General features: G+C 42.9%; 1 protein-coding gene across 4 annotated transcripts in view; it reads right to left on the minus strand.

Moving 5' to 3' along the window:
* Nucleotides 1–11,618: 11,618 nt before the first annotated feature.
* The window catches only part of Arhgef28 (Rho guanine nucleotide exchange factor 28), a 292,013-nt gene continuing 280,437 nt past the window's right edge, over nucleotides 11,619–23,194 (minus strand). For all 4 annotated transcript variants that reach the window (XM_055598372.1, XM_055598373.1, XM_055598371.1 and 1 more), the window contains one exon: nucleotides 11,619–11,952. In XM_055598372.1, the coding sequence (XP_055454347.1) occupies nucleotides 11,789–11,952 (164 nt within the window). In that variant the 3' untranslated portion in view covers nucleotides 11,619–11,788. The remainder of the gene's footprint in view (nucleotides 11,953–23,194) is intronic.

Raw genomic sequence — 23,194 nt, forward strand, 5'->3', positions numbered from 1 at the left:
CAGAGCTGCGGTTAACTTACAACGATGAGCGGAACCAGATTAAAGGGACAGAGCTCATTGTCAACTAAGTTTGTGCCTACTGACGTGATGATTGGGAGAACCCTCTGGCATTTGCCGCCCTACAATAAATAAAACGAGCAGCCACTCCTTCTGGAAAGAAAGGAAATATCCCCTGTGCTGCTCTTTCCCACTGGCCTTCTAGAAGGCCTGGCTGGCTAGGCTTCCGGATGAATATCTCTTAGACTAGTTTTATTCCAGAGGATTTAAAGTACTTGGAGTCTGATCCCTGAGTGAAAGCCCTCTATGAGTCTCAGCTCATAAATCTTCAGTGAGAGGGCGAGTTTTACAACTGAGCCATTATGTGGATGGGGAAAACTGAGAGGGGGAGTTTATTGCAACCAGGAAGGGCCTGAGATGCAGCCTCCAAGCAGAGCTTTCTTCCACCTGGTGGCCTGATGCGTCAGAGCTCTGCAGAACCAGGCTTTTCTCCAAAGAAAGTTACGTTTTCCTGAGGAACAAAGGTCGACTCAATTTTCCAACCTAAGGTTTTCAAACACTGCTCACGTACCAGGTCGAGAAAAGACTGATACACTGCAGAATCAACCTTCACTTGGCTGTCTACAAGGTGAGGGTGTCTAAAGCACTTTCAGGAAAAAAATTAAGAAAACAACCGTTAATGTCTTTGACACACGAAATCAGGATCTTTTTTCCTAACCCCGATCAAGGTTGCTATGAAAATACGCTGCAGGGAGCTGAAGAGAGACAGTGACTTTTCATCTCAACGCAATGCAAATCCCTCAAGTTCAACACAGAGACTGCCCCACCCCCTTTGCTTTTAGCCAGGAATAGATCATTTCTAACCCATCACGGAGAGGAGCACGGCAGAGCCCTCATTATCTCCTATCCACGCTTTCCAAATCAATCAGCTCCCTGCTATACTGCTGAGCTTTTTAATTTAAATGTCAGCTAAAGTTAGAGTGTGCTTTCAAAAAAAAAAAAAAAAAAATCCAGAGCCTCACTAACTTTGGTCCTGTCTATCACTTTTGGTTGACAATATTAAATATTAAGAATTCATGCACTAAGGTTCCTTCCTTGATGTTTTCCGATACTGTCCCTAAAAACCTGAATGTGGTTCAAGAATCAAGAAGCTCCAAATTACCTCTGTCTATAAATTGCCACTCCTTGGAAAGTAGAAACGGTAAAGTAGAGTCCTTTACCACCTTGAAATGACACTGAATAAAGTACCCTAAAAGCTGATGCTACCTATAATATATAACTTTTCTCTTCATGGGCCTCCACTCCCTAATTGAAGGAGGAATGCAATTGTGACATTCCCCTTCTTTAAAATGGGCGTGTTACCAATGACATAGAAGACAGAGCCCGAAGTTGATTATGAGGAAGAGGTCTACCCTCCATGACTTTCAGCCATGCTAATTCCAAACTAGCTACACTGGGATTTGACTGATATTCCTCAGTGGCCTTACTGATGTTGCTAAATGATCTTGGACAGAACACTCTCATTCTTAGCATGACCTTTCATTTCCCTGCATCTTCTGCCCATTAAACTCCAGGACTTCTTGCCAATTATTGAGTTATTGGCTCGCAGGACATGGTACCCTAAAATATGGTACTTGCCTGGCTGTATACTTTGAACTGACAGAGAGTGGAAGGAGCTGGGAGTGGGGACAGGGGCAGCCAACTTCCCACCACCTGCCTTTGTCCCCTTGTCCCTTTCCTTCCCCAACATGAGTCATAGAAACCAAGATTTCTTTTCCCTCAAGTCAGGTCATAGAAACTAGAACTCAGTCCCAAAGCAAGCCATAGACATAAAAAGGCTGCTCTGTCTCTTCTACCCTTACCCTTGAAGTCTCATTTCAGGGTCCTTGTCCTAGTCCTGGGAAGAAGAAAAAATGCAGAGACCAGGAAGACCCGGAGCAGACAGACCTTGCTGCTCCCTCCCATCCCTGGTCTAGCCCACTCTAACCCACCCTGTTAGTCAAGTCCACTTCTATATGGCTGTCAAGTGTTCATAGAACCTTAACATGAAAACACACTTTTCCCTGGACTTGAGAGTCATCGATTCTGAAGGCTGCTGTGCCATGTAAAACCTTGAGTATCTAAACTTGCTGTGTGTTTCCTTTCTACCTTGTCCTTTGCAGGTGCTGATGGGTGTGATCTGTGCTTTGCAGTGGTCTGGGAGAGGCAGTTCACGTTTCTGTCCTTACTCTGACAACCAAAACCACTTTCATACACTTGCCAAAACCTCTGTGAGGTATAGTACACATGAACTGAGACAAAATTAACTCAGAAACTTCAAAATCCCTACACCAGACAAAAACTCAGAACAAAGATTTTGCCAGTGACATCTGCACATGGGCTCTCGGAACATGTCTGGCATCCCCTAAAACTGCACATCTGTTTCAGCTTCTCATTTTACTGCTGCTGCCTGCTGCGTTGATGCTTCTGAGGGGTATGTCCCTCATTCACTGCTGATATTGGTCCTGCATGGCTACACAAGTAGTGTCCTTATGGATGGTATATGTCTTAAGATCGGTGTCTTACCGTGTCACCATACTACGCAGAGTCCTAGGCATGGTAGATACCCACTGATTTTATGCTGATGACTTATTTATGTACAAATAATAGGGCTAAGCTAACTCCTGTACCACTGACCAATGGTTTAGCAAGAAATACAGTGTATTGCATTTCTTCTCATCTTCATAGGTTGATGGATGCTATGGTACGGACATTTGTCCTCTTCTTTCATCCATATGTTGAAAACATAACCAAAGTGATGGTATCAGGACATAGGGCCTTGTATTCCTGTCCTTATGAAAGAAACCCTTGATGCTTTTTGTACCTATTTTGCCTTGAAAGGAAACAGGTACAGAAGCCATTGTGAGTCACAAATCTCTTAGAGCCTTGAGCTTGGACTTCACATCCTCCAAAGCCTCTGTTACTCAGACCTCACCAAGGCGACAGTATTTTGTTGTTAACAGTGTAGATGCCCCAAGACAGTGCAGTCCAATAGTGGGTCATGTCTGCAGCACTATGGCCACTGGGAAGATCGGTTCATTTGGTCATACTAATGCATGGAAAGGCCCAGTAGAAGGACAGTCACTAACTCTGTTACCAGGTCAACAGCCATTTTAAAGTGATGACAAGTTAATGTGTGTGCACGCATGCGCATGCACACACACACACACACACACACACACACTCACAAATAAAAAACGAGTTACAATGTTTGCCAAGAATAAAACATTTTTCCCAAAATTTGATGATTTGGGTAGGGGAAGTAAATGTTTTCTTTTGAATCAATTCCCTATTTTAGCCCCATTGTTTCCAAGTTCCCGCTGCTGCTTTTTTACCAAATCAGGTGACCCTTCAAAGACATCAGGCCACTAATGCTGTTTCTTCCTCATGTCCCAGTTTCCTTCTAAGACATTGAACCCGGAATATGCATCCCCTTTTATCTATATTTGCTTGGAAAGAAGAAAAGGTGGGCTGACTTGAGTTTTTCAAGGATCGTTTTTCTTATTCACGATGAGAGAGAGAAATCACAGGTGAGTCAAAGGGCAAATCTAACTTATTCCCACATCTATCGCCTCATTAAAAGTCTTATGAGTTCAGCGCAGACAACCTTCAAATAAGGAGAAAATGAGAAGTAAAAACAAGTTCAAAAACCAAGTTTAAGAGCAAATGAGCTTTAGGTCATCTGCAGAAATAAGGATGGAGACAAATTCCCGTGGATCCAATTTATTTTTTTTTCTTTCTGATGTTAAGTAGCACACAACTGAAAAGTATCTGCGCTGCTCATATCAGGAGATAGGTATCTCCCGAAGATGGTTCTTAGTTAAAAGAGAAACATGGAAGGACAGGAAAGAGGAGAAGGGAGGAAGGGAAGCAGGAAGGGAGGGAAGTAGGGAAAAAGAGAGGGAGAGAGAAAGGACCCATTTTATTCACACAGTAAATCCCTCTCACAGCCTCCTGAGACAGGGCAAGTCTGGGCATAAGGAGTTTCTAGGGTACCTGTCTGGCTAAAGCCTATGCACGCGAGCAAACATCGAGCTTTGTTAAAGAGCATGTGCCCTCCCTGACCATCATACACATTTGTAACACCTCAGACTCTAAAGCTATTACGTCATTACATGTGGATTTACTATCCACAGTCTGTGGATAGTAGGAAGCTGAGTTTTGGCCACCAGGGTAATGAGCCCCACACCAACCCCATACCAAAACAAAGTTCTTCTATGGTGTTCTCTGGTTCCTCATCTTCAGACAACTCTATTTCTACTGCTGTGAGGCAAATGAAAACAGGCTGCCAGTCCACGGAAAATCACTGCCCCACCCACCCTGAGAAGAAAAGTCTAGAGATGTTCCAAGCCATTAGCCTCCTCATGCCAACCAGGGGGAGGCAATGTGAAGACGCTACTAACGGGACCATTGAATAGATGTAACAGACCCCAGTTTGCTAAACTCAAGACCTCACCTTGCGCTAATATTTTATTCAACTTAAAATAGATATCACAGTGCTTTTCCCTTTTTTATTTTCATCAAAAGGCTTAGTCCAATCAAAGGTTCATTGCAGTGTTCTTTAAATGAAACCTGAACCAAACTGACACTTAATTCCCTTTCTAGTCCTAAAAACATCCCATAATTTTTGTCCATGATGGTGGACAGCCAGTCTCCTCTTGGTAGCCAATGCACCAACAACTGTATACCCGGCAGGCTATGTGACTAATTTAACTCCATTCTGCAAAGCTGGCCTCCCTGCTAGGCCATTTAAAAAGCATTTACACAGTCCAGCTTGATCTTCAAGTGCTCACACAGATGATGGGTCGTTTGAACCCACTGATCCAAGAACATGTTTTTGTATATCCTTATGCCTCTTATAAATCAGGCCAAGAAGGAAGACTGGGCAGACCACTGGGCCACTTCATGTAATTGTTCTGTCTGGCCTGGGTGGATGAGAAATTCAGTAGTGTCAGCAGTGTTATTGGTCGTGAATTGTATTGGAGGAAAGGTTATATGGCCAGTGCCTTGGCTGCTTTGCCTGACCATCTCAGTTTCTGTCCTCTCTCACATATGAACTCACCCTCTTTAATTACTAACAGTAAACAGCGTATTCCACACACTTTGCAACATCTGTTCTAGCCTTAATTAATCTCTCACACGGTCTCCATAGCAACAGTGCTTAGCAGGCTCAGTCTCCACATTAGAAAATCTTCCTGCAAATGAGTGACTCAAAACATGGCCTCAACCAAGATATGTTTACATTATTTCTAGTGTCAAATCTAATGAGAACTCTGCACAGAGAAGGTTTGCCTGGAAGTATCAAGTTGTATGATCACCATGGTGAAAACAACAGCTTTAAACCGGGACTAGAAGAAATCGATTCCTTCCTTCCTCCCTCCCTCCCTCCCTCTCTCTCTCTCTCTTTCTCTCTTTCTCTTTCTTTCTTTCTTTCTTTCTTTCTTTCTTTCTTTCTTTCTTTCTTTCTTTCTTTTCAAAATATTGCAAAGAAGATAGAGAAAAACCTGCACCACTACCTTTGTGTTGCAAGAAATCCCTGTGCTAAGAAGATTGATGGCCTTGGATGAGGCACAGGGCTATCGTTTGCAGGATAGTTAGGAGAACACAAGTGTCTAAAAGCAGATCTTCAAGGGGTATTTTCTGCACCTTGACTCCTTTCACTTTAATTAAAAGCCCATTGTCCTTTCCTGGCACCTGCCAAAGTCTTACACCAATCACAGTCTGCCTTGCCAGCAGCGGCGAGGGCGACCCAAGCTTTCCAAGGAGGCTGTGGAGCTGCCAAGGAAAATGGCAAGCACATCTCTGAGAATCTGTTTTAGCTCCCTGCCCCATGCAGATGCTGTGAGATGCTGGCTGTGCTTGCGTTTATATTTGAAGCTGTTATATTAGAGATTGTAAAAATAAGCTTTGGAAAGTGCCCAGGAAACCTGCTTAGACATTAGCCATAGTGTTAGAGCCCTTGGGCAAGAGGTATGGAGAACATGGAAGAAAAAAAAAAAAAAGGAATCGAGCACTGAACTGAGTATTTCAAATCACAACCAGCTTCCATCGTTAAATGTTTAACTTGAGTTGCTAACTAGAAGTAAAGTATTCATTGGGCATCCAGTTGCTTCCGGCTTCACTGCCCCCTTCTACATACGAGCAGGTAACCCAATGAGGTCATCTGAGGAGAAGGAAAAGAAGAAGAAAAAAAAAAAACAGGTAAGTCACAAATGATTTTTAACAGACAATTAAGATTCCTTATATAAGAACAGAGGGCCTCAAGTGAGCGGCTGGGTGAGGGACGCTTCCTAACTGTTCCCCAGAGCTGAGACTCCATGGGTCCTTGGGCATAGTTGACACCTGGGCTGGCTAGAGATGGCGGTAAATTGATCAGCGTGGTTGCCAAACCTACGAGTTCAAATTCATTGAGAGAATGGGAGCTAGGACTTTTGCAGGAATGGGAGACATTTCTTTAATACAACTCTAGAAGCTAGTAAAATTAGCAAGAAAAAGTCTTGGTTGTTGGCAGTATTTAAAACTCCTGACTTGCCACCTTTCCAAGAGCTGTATTCTGGGCAGAGTACTGCAATTCAATTAATACCACCAGGTGGATGTGTTTCAGCCGTGAAGCCTCTACAACACTGCTAAACCGTGGTGGTCCTGCTTCAATCCCCTACCCCAAACCATGTGCAGTCACCCACCTGAAGTGACTGCTGAAAACCCAGCAGCCAGAGACTGGGATGTATGGAGGGGCTTCTGGTTCCTGTTCTGGACCCTCTCATCTGACACTTTCAGAGATTCTTCATCCCTTCTTCCCTGGAGCTCTTGGAGCTCCTCCTCTGAGCCCAGCCTCATATACCCTTGGATCTTGGATGTCTTCCAAGACACAGGAATGTGAACTGGTAAAAACAGAGTAAGGCCCCCATTGTTTTGTTTCTCAAACACACTCATGCCTGCCTCTTCCTCACCCCTATTACTTTTTTAGAGTGCTTGCTGTGTGCCATTTTCTGTCCTGGCCTTGATTTATGTAGTTCTCACTGTAGCTCTGCAAGGTACCGCCTTTGCCAATATCCATACTTTATAGATAAGCACCTTTGCCCAGAAACAACATTGAAGGACTGTCCAGCTGGCAGCAGGCTCCTCTCACGCTGGACTCCAGGAGCATAGGTGTGGCCTAGTGTGAGGCCACGATCTGTGAATGGGACCTTTGGGGCTGTGGAAGCCAGCACTGCCAGAAGACGGTCAGGGAACAGAGCTCTGTTTGGCTTTCTGCTATCTTTTATCTGCCTCTCTTACTCTGCTAAAAGGGTGTACTTTTCTCTTGCTGTGTTAAAACCATGTCTAAGCAAACTTACAGAAGAGTTTATTTGGGCTTATGGTTCTAGGTGGATAAGAGTCTATCACAGTGGAGAGACATGCAGCAGGTATGGTGGCAGGAACAAGAAACTGAGGACTCACACCTTGACTGGTAAGCATCGAGCAGAAAGAGCCAACTAGAAATGGCACGCCTCCTTAAACTCGAAAAGGCTGCCTGCAGCCACATATTTCCTACAGCAGGGCCGCATCTCCTAAACCAAACCAAACCAAACAGTGCCACCAACAGGAGGCCAAGTACTTGAGCACCCAAGACTATGGGGGACATCTCAACCAAACCACCACAAGCACATCTGTGCAGAGGAATCAGTCAGGAAAGAACTCTAGTTTCTTCATGTCAATCATAAGGTTCAGTAATCTTCTATCCATGTGCCTCATCCATCCCTCTGTCCCTCCCTCCCTCTCATCCACCCTTTCTTCCTTTTCTTGCTTTCTTTCTTTTGATTTATCATTATCTAATGATAAATGATGATGGGATCTGGATATAGTAGCAGAGGAAAACAGAAGGGCAAAACAGCCCTCCCTGCTTTCCTTCTCCCTTCACAGTCCTTTCTTGAGGGTCCTCACACAAATCCTCAGCTTCATCCTATAGAAGCGTTCTAAAGCTCTCTTCTGGAACCCCACTATAATCTGCATCTTCAGGGGTCCCAGGAACCCCTTTAATTCTTTTTCATGACAAGTTAGGATCAAGGAGGCAGATGTCAATGTCCATTTGACTAGAATCCACATTGCAAGTAGAGGTTTGTATAGGATGAGGAGAGGGGGGAAGCTGTGTCACACTTTAAGAGCATGCTAATGTGGAAACAGCTATTCCTCTCCACTCCATAGTCTGGCCTTTTGCAGAACCTGGTCAGTTACCAGGGAAAGATGGGTAAGACTTCCCTGTTTCCCTGAAACATGTATAAGGTTGATTGAAGAGGCAAGGAGACCATTTCACAGGACACCTAACCCAGGAGAAGAAATAACAGACACCTCCAAATGCCTGCTGCCACATCTGTCTTCTCATTTTCTATTTCCAAACTCAGACTCATACTTGTATTTCTCCCCTTGGTGGAAACGTCTTTTCCACCTACTCTATTACTCAAGCCTTGGGCGTCTCTTTCTTTAGCTTGCTCCCCCCCAAGTCCTACATACACTGGGCCCCACAGACTCTTCCTGTGAGTTCTCATAGCAACCTGCATGTCTCCATGTCATTTTCTATGCCATTGTTGGGATCATCTGCTCATCTGCTAGTGCCAGTGTGCGGGCTTATTCATCTTCATTTTGTCCCAATAGAATACTTGGCCTCTTGCACACAGTCAATTAATGTTTGTTGAACACATGAGTGACAGGACATTTAGGGATGCGAATAAGCAGAAGGCTAATATTGTGGGCACTTCCTCCAGTCCCATCACTAGACCTCTCTAAGCATTTAAATTTCCCGCTCAGACCTCCTGGAAAGCCAGAGCTAGCTCCCCAACCTCTGGAGCAAAGCTGAGCAATCTTTAGATTTTTTTTTTAAAGTGATAGATGATAACATATATTGAGTGATGGTGATGCCCTGACTTTGTTCTAACCACATTGCTTAATTATTCAATCTTCACAACACTCCCATAAGGTAATTATCCTCATATTTTATAGACGAAGAAACAGAGAGCTGAAGCAGAACATCAAGGACACACAGCCAATTAAGTGGAACATTTGCTTCAGTTCTCTCAATTGCCAGGTCCTGCTGCCAGATGACGGCAAAGTCAGAGAGGGTAGAACATGAATGACCTCAGGTCACAGAAAAAGAAAATACCTACTCCTTTTTATTACCTACTATCTCGTGACTGAATTGTGTTATCTTCTTGGTTTACATGACATGCTCATGTGCATACACATATACTTTTTTTTTTTTTTTTAGCAGCAAGTGGTTTTATAGTTTCCTGAAAGAACAGGGCTCCCACTGTGGGAGGGCTGTACAGTATATGGAGAGAGCAATTACACTTCCTGAGGAAACAGAGTAACTTGGACGTGAGATGATGCATAAACTCACACAGCCTGGAAGGGACAGAACAAGATGCTTTTCGTTCCAGGACAGAAGAATGACAGCCTCCTTTAGGCTTCAGCTTGGTGGGTACAGCAGATCCTTGCGGGGAACACATATGTATGATCTTGGAAATGGAGGTCTTGTAAGATTAGTGATTTTGTGTGGGAGTCAACAATCTCTGTTGAGCTCTGTCATAGCCTGTTCGGGTTCCTCTAACAAAATATCATGAGCTAGGCAGTTATGAAACCAAATTTTAATCTCTTAACATTCCAGAAGGCGCAAAGTCTGAGAGCAATGTGTTGGCAGATTTGCTATCTGATGAGGGCCAACTTCCCGAGTCACAGAAAAGGTCTTTTTGCCACTCCAAGGCTCTGCTAATAAGTGCATTGACCCCGTTTACACAGGCGCTTCTACCATTATGATCTCATCATCTTTCAAAGGCCCCATCTCCTGCTATCATGACAGTGGTAAGAATGTGTTTAACATAGGAGTGGGTGTGGGAGACAGACAAGCCTTTCAGATGGTAGAAAAATCTGTGCTCATTATACAGTAAAGACATGTGAAAAGGAAGAACTTCCTGAGAAAGCTTGGACATTTAGCTGCACCAGTTAAAACACCAAAATACTAAGTAAGAGAATAGCCAAGGTGAACCTACAAAATACAGGTATCTCAAAAGCTGCCCAGGCTGTCCCATGGGGGCTGCATGAAGGCTCTGGTTTTCAGAGCTTAAAAGTCAGTTGAGCACAGATTTTAAAGCAGAACCCCATGTGGATTCTTAACATCTTTACATATTTTTACTATTTCCATCTCCACTGTCATGGAAAAAAAAAAAGGAGGATATTTATAGTTATCAGAGCAAAGATACAGACTGAAATAACTCTCAGCTTTCAATTCAAGGGATATAGGATTCTGAGATCAACTTTAGTGGAGAGAGAAAAGACTTTTCTTCCTAGGTGTCTTGGAAGTGTGGGTGTCATGACATTAGGAGTTTGCCTCAGAGGTAAAGTAACAGAGCAGAGTTTTAGTAAGCAGTACAAATTTTAATGGCTATACATTCTGGGGAAAACTTAGTCATTAGACTTTTTAATGCTCTTTAAGAAAAGCATAGGTTCAGCAAGATCTAGAAAAGAGAACCTCTCCCCCAAAAAGAGATTCTTTAAAACCTTAAGACTTGACTTGGAAAAACATAAAGTACGGACAATTTATAACTTCAGGAAAAATAAGTTGGAATCCAAGTGACTTCCCTTTCCTCCCATCATGTCTTCCCTTGTCCTTGCTGCAATTCTGGGAGAATTTAATGATTCCGCCCCCCTCCCCTTCCTTTACACTTTCCATTAGGACTTATTTGTGTGCGTGAAATGGGAGTTTTGCTATGGTCCTATGTTTAATATTAAATTTACAGAGTAAAATAATGAGGTAAAAGATATTTATTGACAGTGACCAGAGCAAATACAAATATTTCCAAAGAACAAGATGAGAACATTTCCTGGTTTGTTTTCTCACAGAGATTCACAGTGCTCTGAAATCAAGAAGTGCCCCTTTTCCCTCTGAAGAAGAGTCCACACAGGCAGCAAGCTTCACCAAGAGCTAGCCACTTTGTCCTTAAGACCTGCAGACCGAGTTCCTTGTGGTGAATGGTAGTCCTTGGCACTCACCCCTGGCCAGCAGGCCGCAGTGAGGGCTCTCTCCTGGGGTTGCACCAGTGAGTTGTGAGTCGCTGCAGACTAAGCTGGGCCGAAAGATGCCACTGAAGAGACAAGAAAGTGAGCCGTGAGCCACGGATCTAGCGTCTCAGGTGCTGAGTGTGTTCAGACTGTCCCTGCACTCACCTGCCCAGTCAGAACAGGCTCTTAGAAAGGTCACAAGAGAGTGACAGCACCCGGACTCTGAAGCCCCTGACATTCACGCATAAGAACAAAGTGGGAAATGGCCTTCCCCATACCTTCCTCTGCCTTCTTTGGGGTAATGGAGGCCATCTCAATAAGCAACTGCTGTGACCGTGGGAGTTCACCCCAGCGAAGATCATTCTATAAATCAAAGTGGCTTCATTATCTGTAAATGCATTTCACACTCCCGATGAACGGGTACAAAATGCTATACGGAAATAACGAACTTCAAAGTCAAAACAACTTTTTCATATCCTTCGGCTTGCTCAGGTTAAGTTTCTCCTCTAGAGACTTAAAAGTGGGTAAGTTAAAGATGATACACACAGAGCTGGTTTTTAGAAATAATTTAATTATTAGACTCATGCTAAAGATTGAACATGCATGAAATATTAAATATTCTCCTTAAAGCAATTTGGGCATAGAGAATCACACACAAGGACTGGGCCACAAAGTGCCAGTGGTTTTGTTTGTTTTCTTGGGAAAAAAAAATGACCACACATCAGAGGTAAACAATGCTTTCTTCAGCTCCGTCTCCGGCACCCCCACCGTGTCTGGTCACCATTGGGAGAGTAAGTTTTGCTTCTGATATGAGTGTCTGTGGCTGAGGGCCATGTTGATTTGAGTCCTGGGGATCTAGGGATTCACTCTGGAAGGAGTCCAAATCTGCAACAGAAATATATCACAGGTTATAGGAGACTCTACCTGGGACCCACAGGCAGATGACACTTTGCCTCAGAGTCAGGAAACAGAGCGGCCTCATGGTCAGCCAGAGAGAAAATACCCAAGCCCAGGTAGAGAGGAACACAATGGCTACAGTGGCTATCTAGTGATGTCATCACTATTCAATTGTGGGTACAAACACCTCCTTCGAGTAGAATTATCTTCACGGAACACTCTTAAGGAAGCGTCAAGTGTATAAAGACTAGCCATATTCACAGCTGTTACATTACTGCCACCAGACAAAGAGAAAGGGATTCCCATTGATTTTCTTTTTTTTGTTTGTTTTTGGTTGTGGTTTTTTGTTTTGTTTTGTTTTGTTTTGTTTTTTTGAGATAGGCTTTCTCTGTGTAGCCCTGGTTGTCCTGAAACTCGCTTTGTAGACCAGGCTGGCCTCAACCTCTCAGATATCCCCCTGCCTCTGCCTCCCCAGTGCTGGAATTTAAAGGCATGAGCCACCACACCTGGCCCCATTGATTTTCTTAAATGGACTCAGGCCTTGAAACTGCAGGTAGCCTTCTCTGTGTCACCAACCCCCTATTCATCTGCACAGCATCTTCCTTCAGAATACTGAAGTCAAGAATTAGACTCGGGCTGTACGGTGGCTCACACCTTTAGTCCCAGCACTTGGGAGACAGAGGCAGCAGGATTTCTGAGTTTGAGGCCAGCCTGGTCTACAGAGAGAGAGAGTTCCAGGACAGCCAGAGCTACACAGAAAACCCTGTCTTTGGACAAAACAAAACAAAGAAACAAAACCCAACCCATCACCTCAAGCCTCATTTATGTGAGGCTTGACTAGGTGGGCAAGGGGTAGATATTAGGGAGCTGAGGAAAGGAAAAGTCCATCTCTCCACCCACTATGAATGTCTATTAATGCTTCACAAAGGGTTCTGCAAGAACAGCTAGGTTTCTGAGAAAATCTTGCCAATAGTGACTGTAACTGGGCTTGCAGCTTTTTTTTTTTTTTTGGTTGCCTAGCAACAGCGGCACTCTCTCCCCTTTTCTGATAAAAGCTTCTATATTGTGCTTTAAAGGGGGACATGAAGGGTTGCTTTGATTTGAAGAAAGAAAAATACTTACTACAAATCACTTCGATGGCATTTCTTCCAATAACCAACCTCCCCCGAGGTGTGGCAATATAGGAAAATTACAGGTAAACTCAGAGGCAGACAGGATCTGCATGGGGAGGGGGGGTCATTCCTGTCCACCTATTGCTCTTCATTCATGAGAAAGAAACCGTTATCATCTTTGCCACATTTTATCCTAAGCCACCATTATTTAGACAGACATACCTGCCTCCATTCTAATGACAGACATGCTTCTAACCTTTCCCTCCAGACAGGAATCTTAGGCTGCTAGGGAGTGTAGGGGGTGAGTCTTTGTAAAAAATGAAGGGCAGGATGTCCCCACAGGGCTCCATGTTTTTGCTACCCCTCAGGCCTATTTTTGCCCCCAACAGGAGGTTGGGAAAGGAAGCAGTAGCCAGGGTTGTAGGAAGTAGCAATGGAGAAGCAGCATAGGAGAAGCAGTGGTCAGAGCCTATGAACCCTGAAGCAGAGAAGGACCCTGAGGATGAGGAGCAAAGGCTGCATGCTTCAGCTTGCTCAAAGGCACAGGCCATGCCTAACTACTTCTTCTTCTCCTTCTTCTTCTCCTCCTCCTCCTCCTCCTCCTCCTCCTCCTCCTCCTCCTCCTCTTCTTCTTCTTCTTCTTCTTCTTCTTCTTCTTCTTCTTCTTCTTCTTCTCCTAGAGACAGAGTCCCTCATGTCCTAGGATAGCCAAGGATGACCTTGAACTTCAGTTCTGGCTCTACTTTCTGAGCTGTGGAATTACAGATATGTGCCATCATGGTCAGTTTACGTGGTGCTGAAGATCAACTCATGGTGTCATGGGTACATGCTAGGCAAGCACTCTACCAACTGAGCTACCCCCCCCAAATATCTTACATTGGGGCAACATGACTTTACATCTCAAACACAATGAATGTATTATCTAAAGGCTGCTGAAGAAGCCTCTGAACAAGAGCCATCATACCAGTCAGTGCCTTCTCGCCAGCTTCTTGAAAGCTGTGCCACGTCGTTCATGTTCACTATCTCTTTGCAACTCAAAATGTAGCCCACAGCTTACAACCTGGAAAACTAAGGCTCAAGCTAGTTCAACTTTTTAACCAGTAACACACAGCTAGAACATATCCCAGACTTCAACTAGAGAACTGTGGCTCCATAAAGACACCTTCCTCCTCAGGCCCAGTCTCATGATCTCACTTCTCAGTAGGTTTATAGAGGAATTTTAACCCAGAAACATGGCTGCTCTGGAAAGGGATCACATTCAAAGACCTAGGTCTGTGTCTGTGGAATCCAGACACACCCACAGTTCACACCTTTAATCCCTCTGGCTGAAATATAGACTCAAAAAACCTTTAATCTTTCTGGCTAGAATTTCTTACACATCTTTAATCCCCCAAAACTATATCTAATTGAGGGACAGACAAAGTGACAAGCCAGAAAAAGATTTGAAAGAATGACAGAGACAGGATACGTCCAACTCTCACAAGGACAGGAAAGAGAAGCTACTAAAGAGCAGCACAGAGTGAGAGAAGGGGTTCATGGAGACAATGCAGTAGAGTTCTGGAGTACAGTACAGTTAGGTGCAGTTGAGTTTCGTGCAGTTCAGTTCATGGAGTTCAGACACAGTTTTTCCAGGCAGAACAATTCAGTGAGAGGTGGAGGGAAGCCAGTTGGAATCAGTCAGTTTGTAGAGGAGTTTTGAGCCAGAACAGTTGAATTGAACCAGCCAACCAGGGTTCAGAAAGGATTAGAAAGGGTGAGCTTATTCAGGAGTAAGTTTTGGAGATTGAAAACATTCTAGGCCTACCTTAGCAGATGGAGGCTAGAAACTGAAGCCTTCAAGGTCCATGCTTACAGAAGATTAGATTGTACAGAGGCTAGAAACTTCCAAGCCTGGACCCAGAGGTATTTACATAGAAATGCTCTGGGCTCAGCCCAAGCCATGTATGCACAAAGTTTGTGTACAGCTCTCATCTTATCCCCTCTTCTGAGGATATAAAAACTACATTTACAGGGATGGAAGTGACTTGCCCAGCTTTTTCAGGTTACAAGATCCTACATGTTTAATATTTTCTCTCTCCACTCACCCTCCTAAAAGATAGCAAAGCAAAAGATGTACTGAGCCTCCCTAAGCCAACAGGATAATTACAGACTTAGAAACCTCCCTCACACAGTCAGACAAACACAATATTCCAAGCAATGATTTCACTAACAGGTCAAATCTACAAATCAACCCACAATGCTTCCCCATCCTATTTTACCACTTTAAGAGACAGGCTGTGCCTGTCTGTGGACACAATGTTGTTCAAATGATTTTAATTCCCTCCCCAGCTGTTGGAACAGCTGATGTTCATACAAAACAACTTCAAAGGAAAAAAATCTCAACACTTTCGTCTAGCAAATACTGGTAGACTGAGCAGGTCCCCAATGCTGCAGCACATCTACCCTCTTGCCAATGGGGGGAGGGTGGCAGCCAGTACACACAAACCAATACACTGAGAATGAAAAAAAAAAAAATCATCCATTGGAAGAAGTGGTTTGGAGCTGATTGCTGAAATCTGAAAGCTCCAGGCACACTCCTGTAATTCATGAGGATTCCTTTTTCTGGGATGAAGCAGAGTCCAAAATGCCCAGGAGCTCAGACATCTGGGATGTCCCATTAACAGCTTCAAGATAAAACCAAAAAGCAAGCCAAAAAAGTGCATATGAGAAAAAACAAACAAACAAACAAACAAACACCTCCTATCTTTAAATGATTGGCTGCGGTTCCAGAAGACAAAGCCCCAGTAATGACTGCAGGACAGATGTGCACACTTACAGTGGGGAGTGGGGCTTTAACCAGAACATTTTGGAATAAAGATGAAAACGAGAGAACACTATGTCTACCAGGACCCTGGGCCCGAAGGTGTCTGGCCCATACTGCAGTCCCAGATGGATGCTGTGTGGTAGTGGGTCACCCGGAGGGGAACTCAATTTCCTTGTCCATGTTCCTTCTCAATTTCTACCTGAACTGTGCAGGCAAGGTCAGACAGTCTGACTTTGAAATAGAAGCCGTGCTGTGATTTCTGGCTTTATTGCTCTATTTCTATCCTGGGTGAGCTCTAGCAGGGCAATTGAGTATTTCTGAAAACCAGCCACCTTTTCCATATTTTTTACCCAAAAGAATATGATCCTCACATAGAACCTGAAACTGAAAGCACATTTTTTTTCAAATGGAACCTTGCCAAATAAGAAAGCAGAATTCTTGGAGAGCTAAAATGAATTATTCAATTTCACTTGTGGTCAAAACACCTGATACCTGATGAAGAGAAAAGTAAAACTTCCTCATTTTTAATAAGCAAAGAAATATTAATGGAATCAAAATTTAGTGAACTGAAACGTAGGCACTATTCTAATGAAACATAATTTCAAAGTGCAACACTATCCCTTTGACATAAATACTTTAAAACTCACCACAACTCTGGAAACAGGGTATAGATTATTAAGCCTAAAATAGGGGTAAATAAGCTGAAACATATTTAAAAATCCCAAAGTCTGGCTGAAGCAAGTGGAAAAGTAGAACCTTGGTCTGTGTCCTTTTCTGCTATATAACTGAGCTACTGGTCACACTGAAAATTTAACTTCCCGAAGGAATCTCTGTAGCCACCTTATGAGAGCCACTGAGGGTACAGGCTAGCCTCCTAATGCAGCTTAAAAAGTCAGAAGTTTACAATCTGGCTAGCACAGAAAAAACACCCTGGTGCTAAGGGATACGTATGTGCATGACACTCATACCCCAAGATGATCCTCCAGTGACACTGCATTTACTGTTTTCACTTCCCTCTGTTCCCCGATGCTGGAATTTCTAACAAACACTGGAGACATTTGGCCCTCCATTGTCTCACCATGATTACTGTTATTTTGAGCCAACTTGATAGTTAGCCGTCTTCATGAACAGCCTCTAGGCGGTTTGGAAAGCAAAGCCGTGTTACGGTTAACACAGACAAGTGACCCATAAACTGTGAGGTAAATCAAATCTGCGCTATGAGGCGAAAGTCGCCTTGGGCAAGTCATGGAGGCTTGAGCTGAAATCGTGAAGTCCTCTGACGTTTCTGTTTGGGTTCGGTGATTTTACAAACAACATTCTAGAGGTGAAAGAAAGCAAAGGTATGTGTAATGCGATAGAATCCATACTTGAAGTTAGATTAAATTAATGTTTATGATTAATTTAATCATAGTCACCACTGTTCCACTTGTCCATCTTCAGCTCTCTTAATAACACATGCTTGAACAGAGCCCACATTATCTCCTAAAGGGCTGGTAATCTGACAAGTAGCGTCTATGGCTGCAATCCGCACCTGATCCCTGCTCTTGTGGCCAGCAAATAGAAGAGTCACTTACCACCAAGAACAGGCTTCTGACAAGACTGAGGCTCGTCTCTAATTTGAAAACGCTTAGTTAACATTTTTTTTGCATTTTCTGAATTTTTAAAATACAAAACATGTTATTTACTTATATGTTTATTTTCATGTGTGTGTGTGTATAAAAATCTCACTATGTAGTCCAGGCTGGTCTTGAACTTGTGATCTACTTGTCTCTACCTGGCAAATGCTGAGATTACAAGTATGTGCTGCCACATCCTGCAGGAAAAAGCACTTGACATCATGACATCAAAATGAAAGTTTTATTTGACATTAAAAACACTGTAACTTTCATCACAGGTGTCAGTGCCAAGGTCTGAACTGAACCCAACAGTCCACTGATGGCCAAGGACCCAGAAGCTGAGGGTTGCACAAAGCAGTGTTTAGTCTACTACTGAAATCGCTGATGACGCGCTGTTCAACCCTGCTCGCCTCTTATCCCACAGAACAGAACTCCACGTCTTCTGAGCCTTGGCTCTGCTCTTGTTTATTTTAATCAAGCTTTCTGCCTTGTATGTCTCACTACTACTATGCCCCTTGTGCCTGTCCCCAAACTCAAAATTCACACTCTCCTAGAATAACTTCTCCAAGAAATGATTTTACTATTAATGTTCCAATTCTACAAAATAATTTGTATTCCCATTTAGTCATTGATTCATACTTACACCCTGAAACATTTAAAAAATCATTTCCTGATGGCATTACTGGCAATCATTATTTTTTCTCAGGAGCATTAATGCACAACATTTTCTGTCTAATGGAAAACATTTATTGTACAGAGCTTGAGGTATCTTCAGAGCAAAGGAAAACTGGTCTTTGTCCGTAATTTTGCTCAATTCGATTATCCATAGTGAGCCACAAAACAGGATGTGAGCTTCTGATATGAAACACAATCTAGAGCTGGAAGCTGAAACACAAAAAATTCTAAACTAGTGTATGACTCCTTTTTTTCCCCCCTATTCCGTTGTGTCTCAAAACTGCGGCTGAAATTAATGAGAGAGAGAGAGAATGTATATGGTATGTGCACATCGAAATTTTGAAAAAAGTAAATTGTGTGACAACTGTTCTTAACTGAGAATTGGGCTTTGGCAGCATTTAATATACTTGAAATGGTAAACATCAGAGATGTCATCAATGCCAAGAAGCAACCAAGGAGTGGAAGAAACAGAGCCAGGTAGATGAAACTGTGCTCACAGAAGGCAAGGCACAGCATGGCACAGGACGGCACAGCACAGCACAGCATGGCAATCTGCTGTCTAAGCCTGACTTTGCTCTTACATTTGTCTTTCTCCAAAGAAGGTTATCACCAATTACTGGCCATGACCTTGACTTCGTCAAGTGGCACAGGAGTATTCCTTACCACATCTCCAAAGGTGTGTCTCTAGATAAGACGTCATCAATATTATGATAAATAGGAAACAGGGGTCAAATTGATAAAACGCCAGGTTAAGCCAAGCAAGAGAACTGGCAAGTTCCTAAGGACTGAATAGGCTCAGCTGCCAGTGTCACCAATGCTTTGGGGGAACTCGTCCCACAGTGTCCCTGACAGTATTTTGTTTCATGAAACAAATGCAGGCCAGGGCACTAGAGAACTATAAATCCATTAAAAATTATAAATCCATCATAGACTGTGCAGAGAAAACAAACGAGCAAGATGCCATAATAAACCCAGGGTGAAAGGCTGGAGGTAGGCAAGGTCTTCTAAATCCAGAAGCTCAGAGCTACAGAGGAGCAAGGACAGATTCACTGGCGGCTGCTGAAACTAGGAAGAGAAAAGCTAGCAGGGAAGTCCTTAACAGCTACCTAGATCAGGCTGGCAGCTGGACCAAGGGCTCAGTCTCCACATCCATCACTCTTCATCCATGATGGGATGAAAAGGAAACTCACAGGGCCATCCATGGAGATGCCTTCATGTCAGACAGAAGCCTGCATTTCATCAAAAGTCTCTGCTCAGGCAAAGGAACCACAGCTGCAGAGTATGTGAAATAGTACCACGGGGATAGCCTGCAAGCTCTGGAAGGGGAGTTTTTTTCCCCAGAAAAATTCAAACTGGCCTTTTCAAAAATTTTTTGATTATTAAAAGTGTGCATTAACAGAGAGAGGTAAGAGAACTTTAGAGTTAAAATAGTCTTAAGAAATATGCCAACTAAAGGCAATATATGAGACTCTATTTTCACAAAACAAGCAACAAGGGCATTTATAAGACAATCATTGTCAATCACACTCTGACAGCTTGATTCTAAGCAACAATTGTTAATATTGCTTTAGGTGTAATAACAACATTATAGAGATGAAAAACAGGGTTCTTTCAGAAAACAATAATGAGATGTTTTTCTAATGAAATGGTAGGCTGTCCCGGATATGTTTAAGATAACTCAACATGAGAGAGAAAAGGGAGTAGACCTGAGGCAAGAGCAGCTGTGGGTTGGTAACAGTTAATGCTGGCTGTGGGCAGGGGAGATCCATCAGATGGCTTTTCTGTTTGCTTGAAAATTGCCATGACTACGTTTAAAAGTCAATAGCTTCTCATATATTTGGATCATAATATTATAAAAGGTCCTCTGTTGTCCCAACAGTATAGCTTCTATATGCTGACATAAATGGGACCCTGTGGTGTGGTGACTTAGGAGCCTCGTCTCGACACAAACATGTTCACATCAATTTTAGTGTAACAGGATGACGAGGCATTGGCAAATTCATGCATGGGTTTCCGCGTACTTTAGAATGATGCACAAAATCGCCCATAAAATGTATAAGGTAAATTTGCATTTATATTTCCCTATAAAAACTGATATTGATTCCAAAATGGTCTCTGTTCTTGCCTAGAAATCTAATAGCATCTCTTAGGTGAACTCTAATTCAGAAAACATCTTGATTGATATCCTTCTGGGTCTGGCCACCCAATTCATTAATTGGGGAGCTTTTTCTGAAATTAGGGTTTCTATTCTTTCCTCTTTCGGGTTGAGTTCATTTGAAACTAACATGCTTAAGACACAGGAATAAAAGTAGCTCACCTGGTCTGACAATGTCAAAGTAAACTTCCAGTTATACCAAGAATAGATGTCAATACATTGTTACATGAATGAATGAATTGGTGAATATCTAGTTCAAAATCTGCAGCTACCTTGATCAGACTTACCAGGAAAACATCAACTTGGATTTTTTCTTTTACTGGGAGAAGAAGGTTAGCGAGAGATAGAATGAGGAGGTGAGCAAAGTGGGGAGGAGAGAAGAGGAAGAGGGAAGTATGACGCCATAGATATGAAAATGCTATAATGAAGCCCTTTACCTTATATGGTCCCTCTAAAACTAAAAGGCAATGACAGTAAGTGAGGAGCCCTCGTGTATGTGTTTGTGTTGAGCTAGTGGACAGAGACATAAAGACAGACACAGAAATAACGCTGCGTTTGCAACCCAGCGGTCACTGTAAAGGAGTCTTGATACATGTGGCTCTAAAGACAGTTCAGGATGATGATAAGGTTGGTTCTCAGAACAAAGAGTTGATCATTTAAAAGCAACTAGAGAGTATAAATCAAGAAAAAACAACTTAAAAATGAAAATGCAGTTAGTCTGGACATCTTGGCAGAATCACAGTGTAAGAAAGGCCAGGGCAAGGCCTGCAGGTGGGGCTCTGACCCAGCGGCAGACACTGATCAATGTACACAGGAAACGTACCATTTCTCTGCAGGCTTTCTCCCATTAAGTCACCAATATCACCTGATCTTAGACGGCCACCCCGACGCCTTGCTGGACCTCAGCAAGCCCCCCACTTCCCTCACCACACATTGGATAATGCTCCCCAGCAAAGCACACACCCATAGTTCTACTCAAATTACAGGTTGTCACACACATAAAATGGGCGGTAAATTATTAGCAATCCTGGGCTATCAAGCTTTTCTGTCCATGAAAAAAAAAAAAAGTCAGAAAAAAAAAATGGAAAAAAATTACTATGAAGAACAACTTGAATTTTCTTTAACCTATACTGACACATATCAAACTTCAGTAGTTTACAGATGTCAGTGGGAGCTCTGTTTTCCTAATATAATATTTGGGCTGCTTCTAAAAACCAATCAAAACAGAAGCAGGGACAAAATCCTTTAACTAAAAACTTCGCAGGTTCTTACAAAGCTAACCTTTTGTATTTTTCATTATTTTAGCTGGAAAAGGTTCAACTTTCTGCTTAGTTTGCTCAAGGTGAAATATGAATGTAAATAGCCAGGGTTGTGGAAAAGCATTAAATAACAAAATCAGCGTAAAAGAGTGAGTTCTTATCCACGCCAGACACAGCTCTCCATGCACAGGTTTCTCAATCAGTTCAACTGCCATAATCCAAAATGGCAGCTACCATGCTGACCGAGCCTAAAGTAACCAGAGACCATACTAACAAAGGAACATAAAAAGCTGAAGAAAACATCCAAAAACCACGGTTACCATCCTCAAAGACATACCGAAGAAGCATTCCAATCATACAACTAAAGTCTGCTAAACAGTAACAGTAAGAAAATTGAGGAATAGTCCTCAGAAATTAAGATAATGATAGCAGAATTGAAAAAAAAAAAAAAAGTGAGGGTTAGGGAGATGGTTCAGTGAGTAAAGTGTGCACAGACCTGACAAGCTGAGCTCAGATCCCTAGAACCCATGTGAAAGCCAGACACAGCTGTGCACGTGTGCCACGGTCGCACAGCCCTTACCGTGCTAAGGGAGGCAAAGGCAGGGTGGTCCCTGAAAGCTTGCAGACTAGCGAGCTTGCTGTGCACAGGGCTGACAACGAGAGATCCTGTGTCAGACAGGGCAGGAGGTGAGACCCAACACCTGACACTATCCTCCTCTGACCTCCACACACGCTATGGCACACATACAGATCTGTGTACACACACACACACACACACACACACACACACACACACACACACATACGCAAAAATGTTTTTTAAAGTTGGTATAATAATAGGAAAGTTAAGATTTAAAGAGATAAAAAAAATAGAAAATTGAAGAAAAAAAACAGTAAAAGGGGAATTGGAGAAATCCAACTTCTGCTGAGAAGCATTTCCAGTTATTTTTAAAGAGAAGATGAAAAGAAAAAGATTATTTCCCAGACAGAAGGAGCTATGTCTTTCGAGGAAAAGGGCCCAATGAATAACTCATAAAATTATTTTAGCAGATGATCTTACAGATATCCTAAAATTTGCACAAGCAAGGATGGAAGATGGTTCTAAAAGCCTCCAGAGTGAAGCAGGTCACAGAGGAAGGTTCAGGAGCCCAGACGTCTCAGCAGGAATCAGAGAAAGCGGAAAAACTAATCCTTCAAAATTCAAGCAGTTGTGAGCCTGGGTAAACTGTAAAAAACTAAATGCCACAGTGGCAAAATCAGTAAAATAAAGTATTTCAATTTATCGGAAAATTTCTTTTCATTACGTCTTTTCTTAGGAATTCATCCCTTCCTCAAACAGCCCTGCCACCAGCACAGGTCTATGTATATGCACATGCGCACACACACACACACACACACACACACACTCACACACACTCACACACTCACACACACTCACACACTCACACTCACACACACTCACACACACACTCACATACACACACATACACACACATACACACACTCACACACACACACTCACATACTCACACATACACTCACACACACTCACATACACACACATACTCACACTCACACACACACTCTCACACACTCACACTCACACACAC

The sequence above is a fragment of the Psammomys obesus genome, unplaced genomic scaffold (genome assembly GCF_907164565.1).
Source record: "Psammomys obesus unplaced genomic scaffold, mPsaObe1.curated_primary_1811, whole genome shotgun sequence".
NCBI classification, from domain to species: Eukaryota; Metazoa; Chordata; class Mammalia; order Rodentia; family Muridae; genus Psammomys; species Psammomys obesus.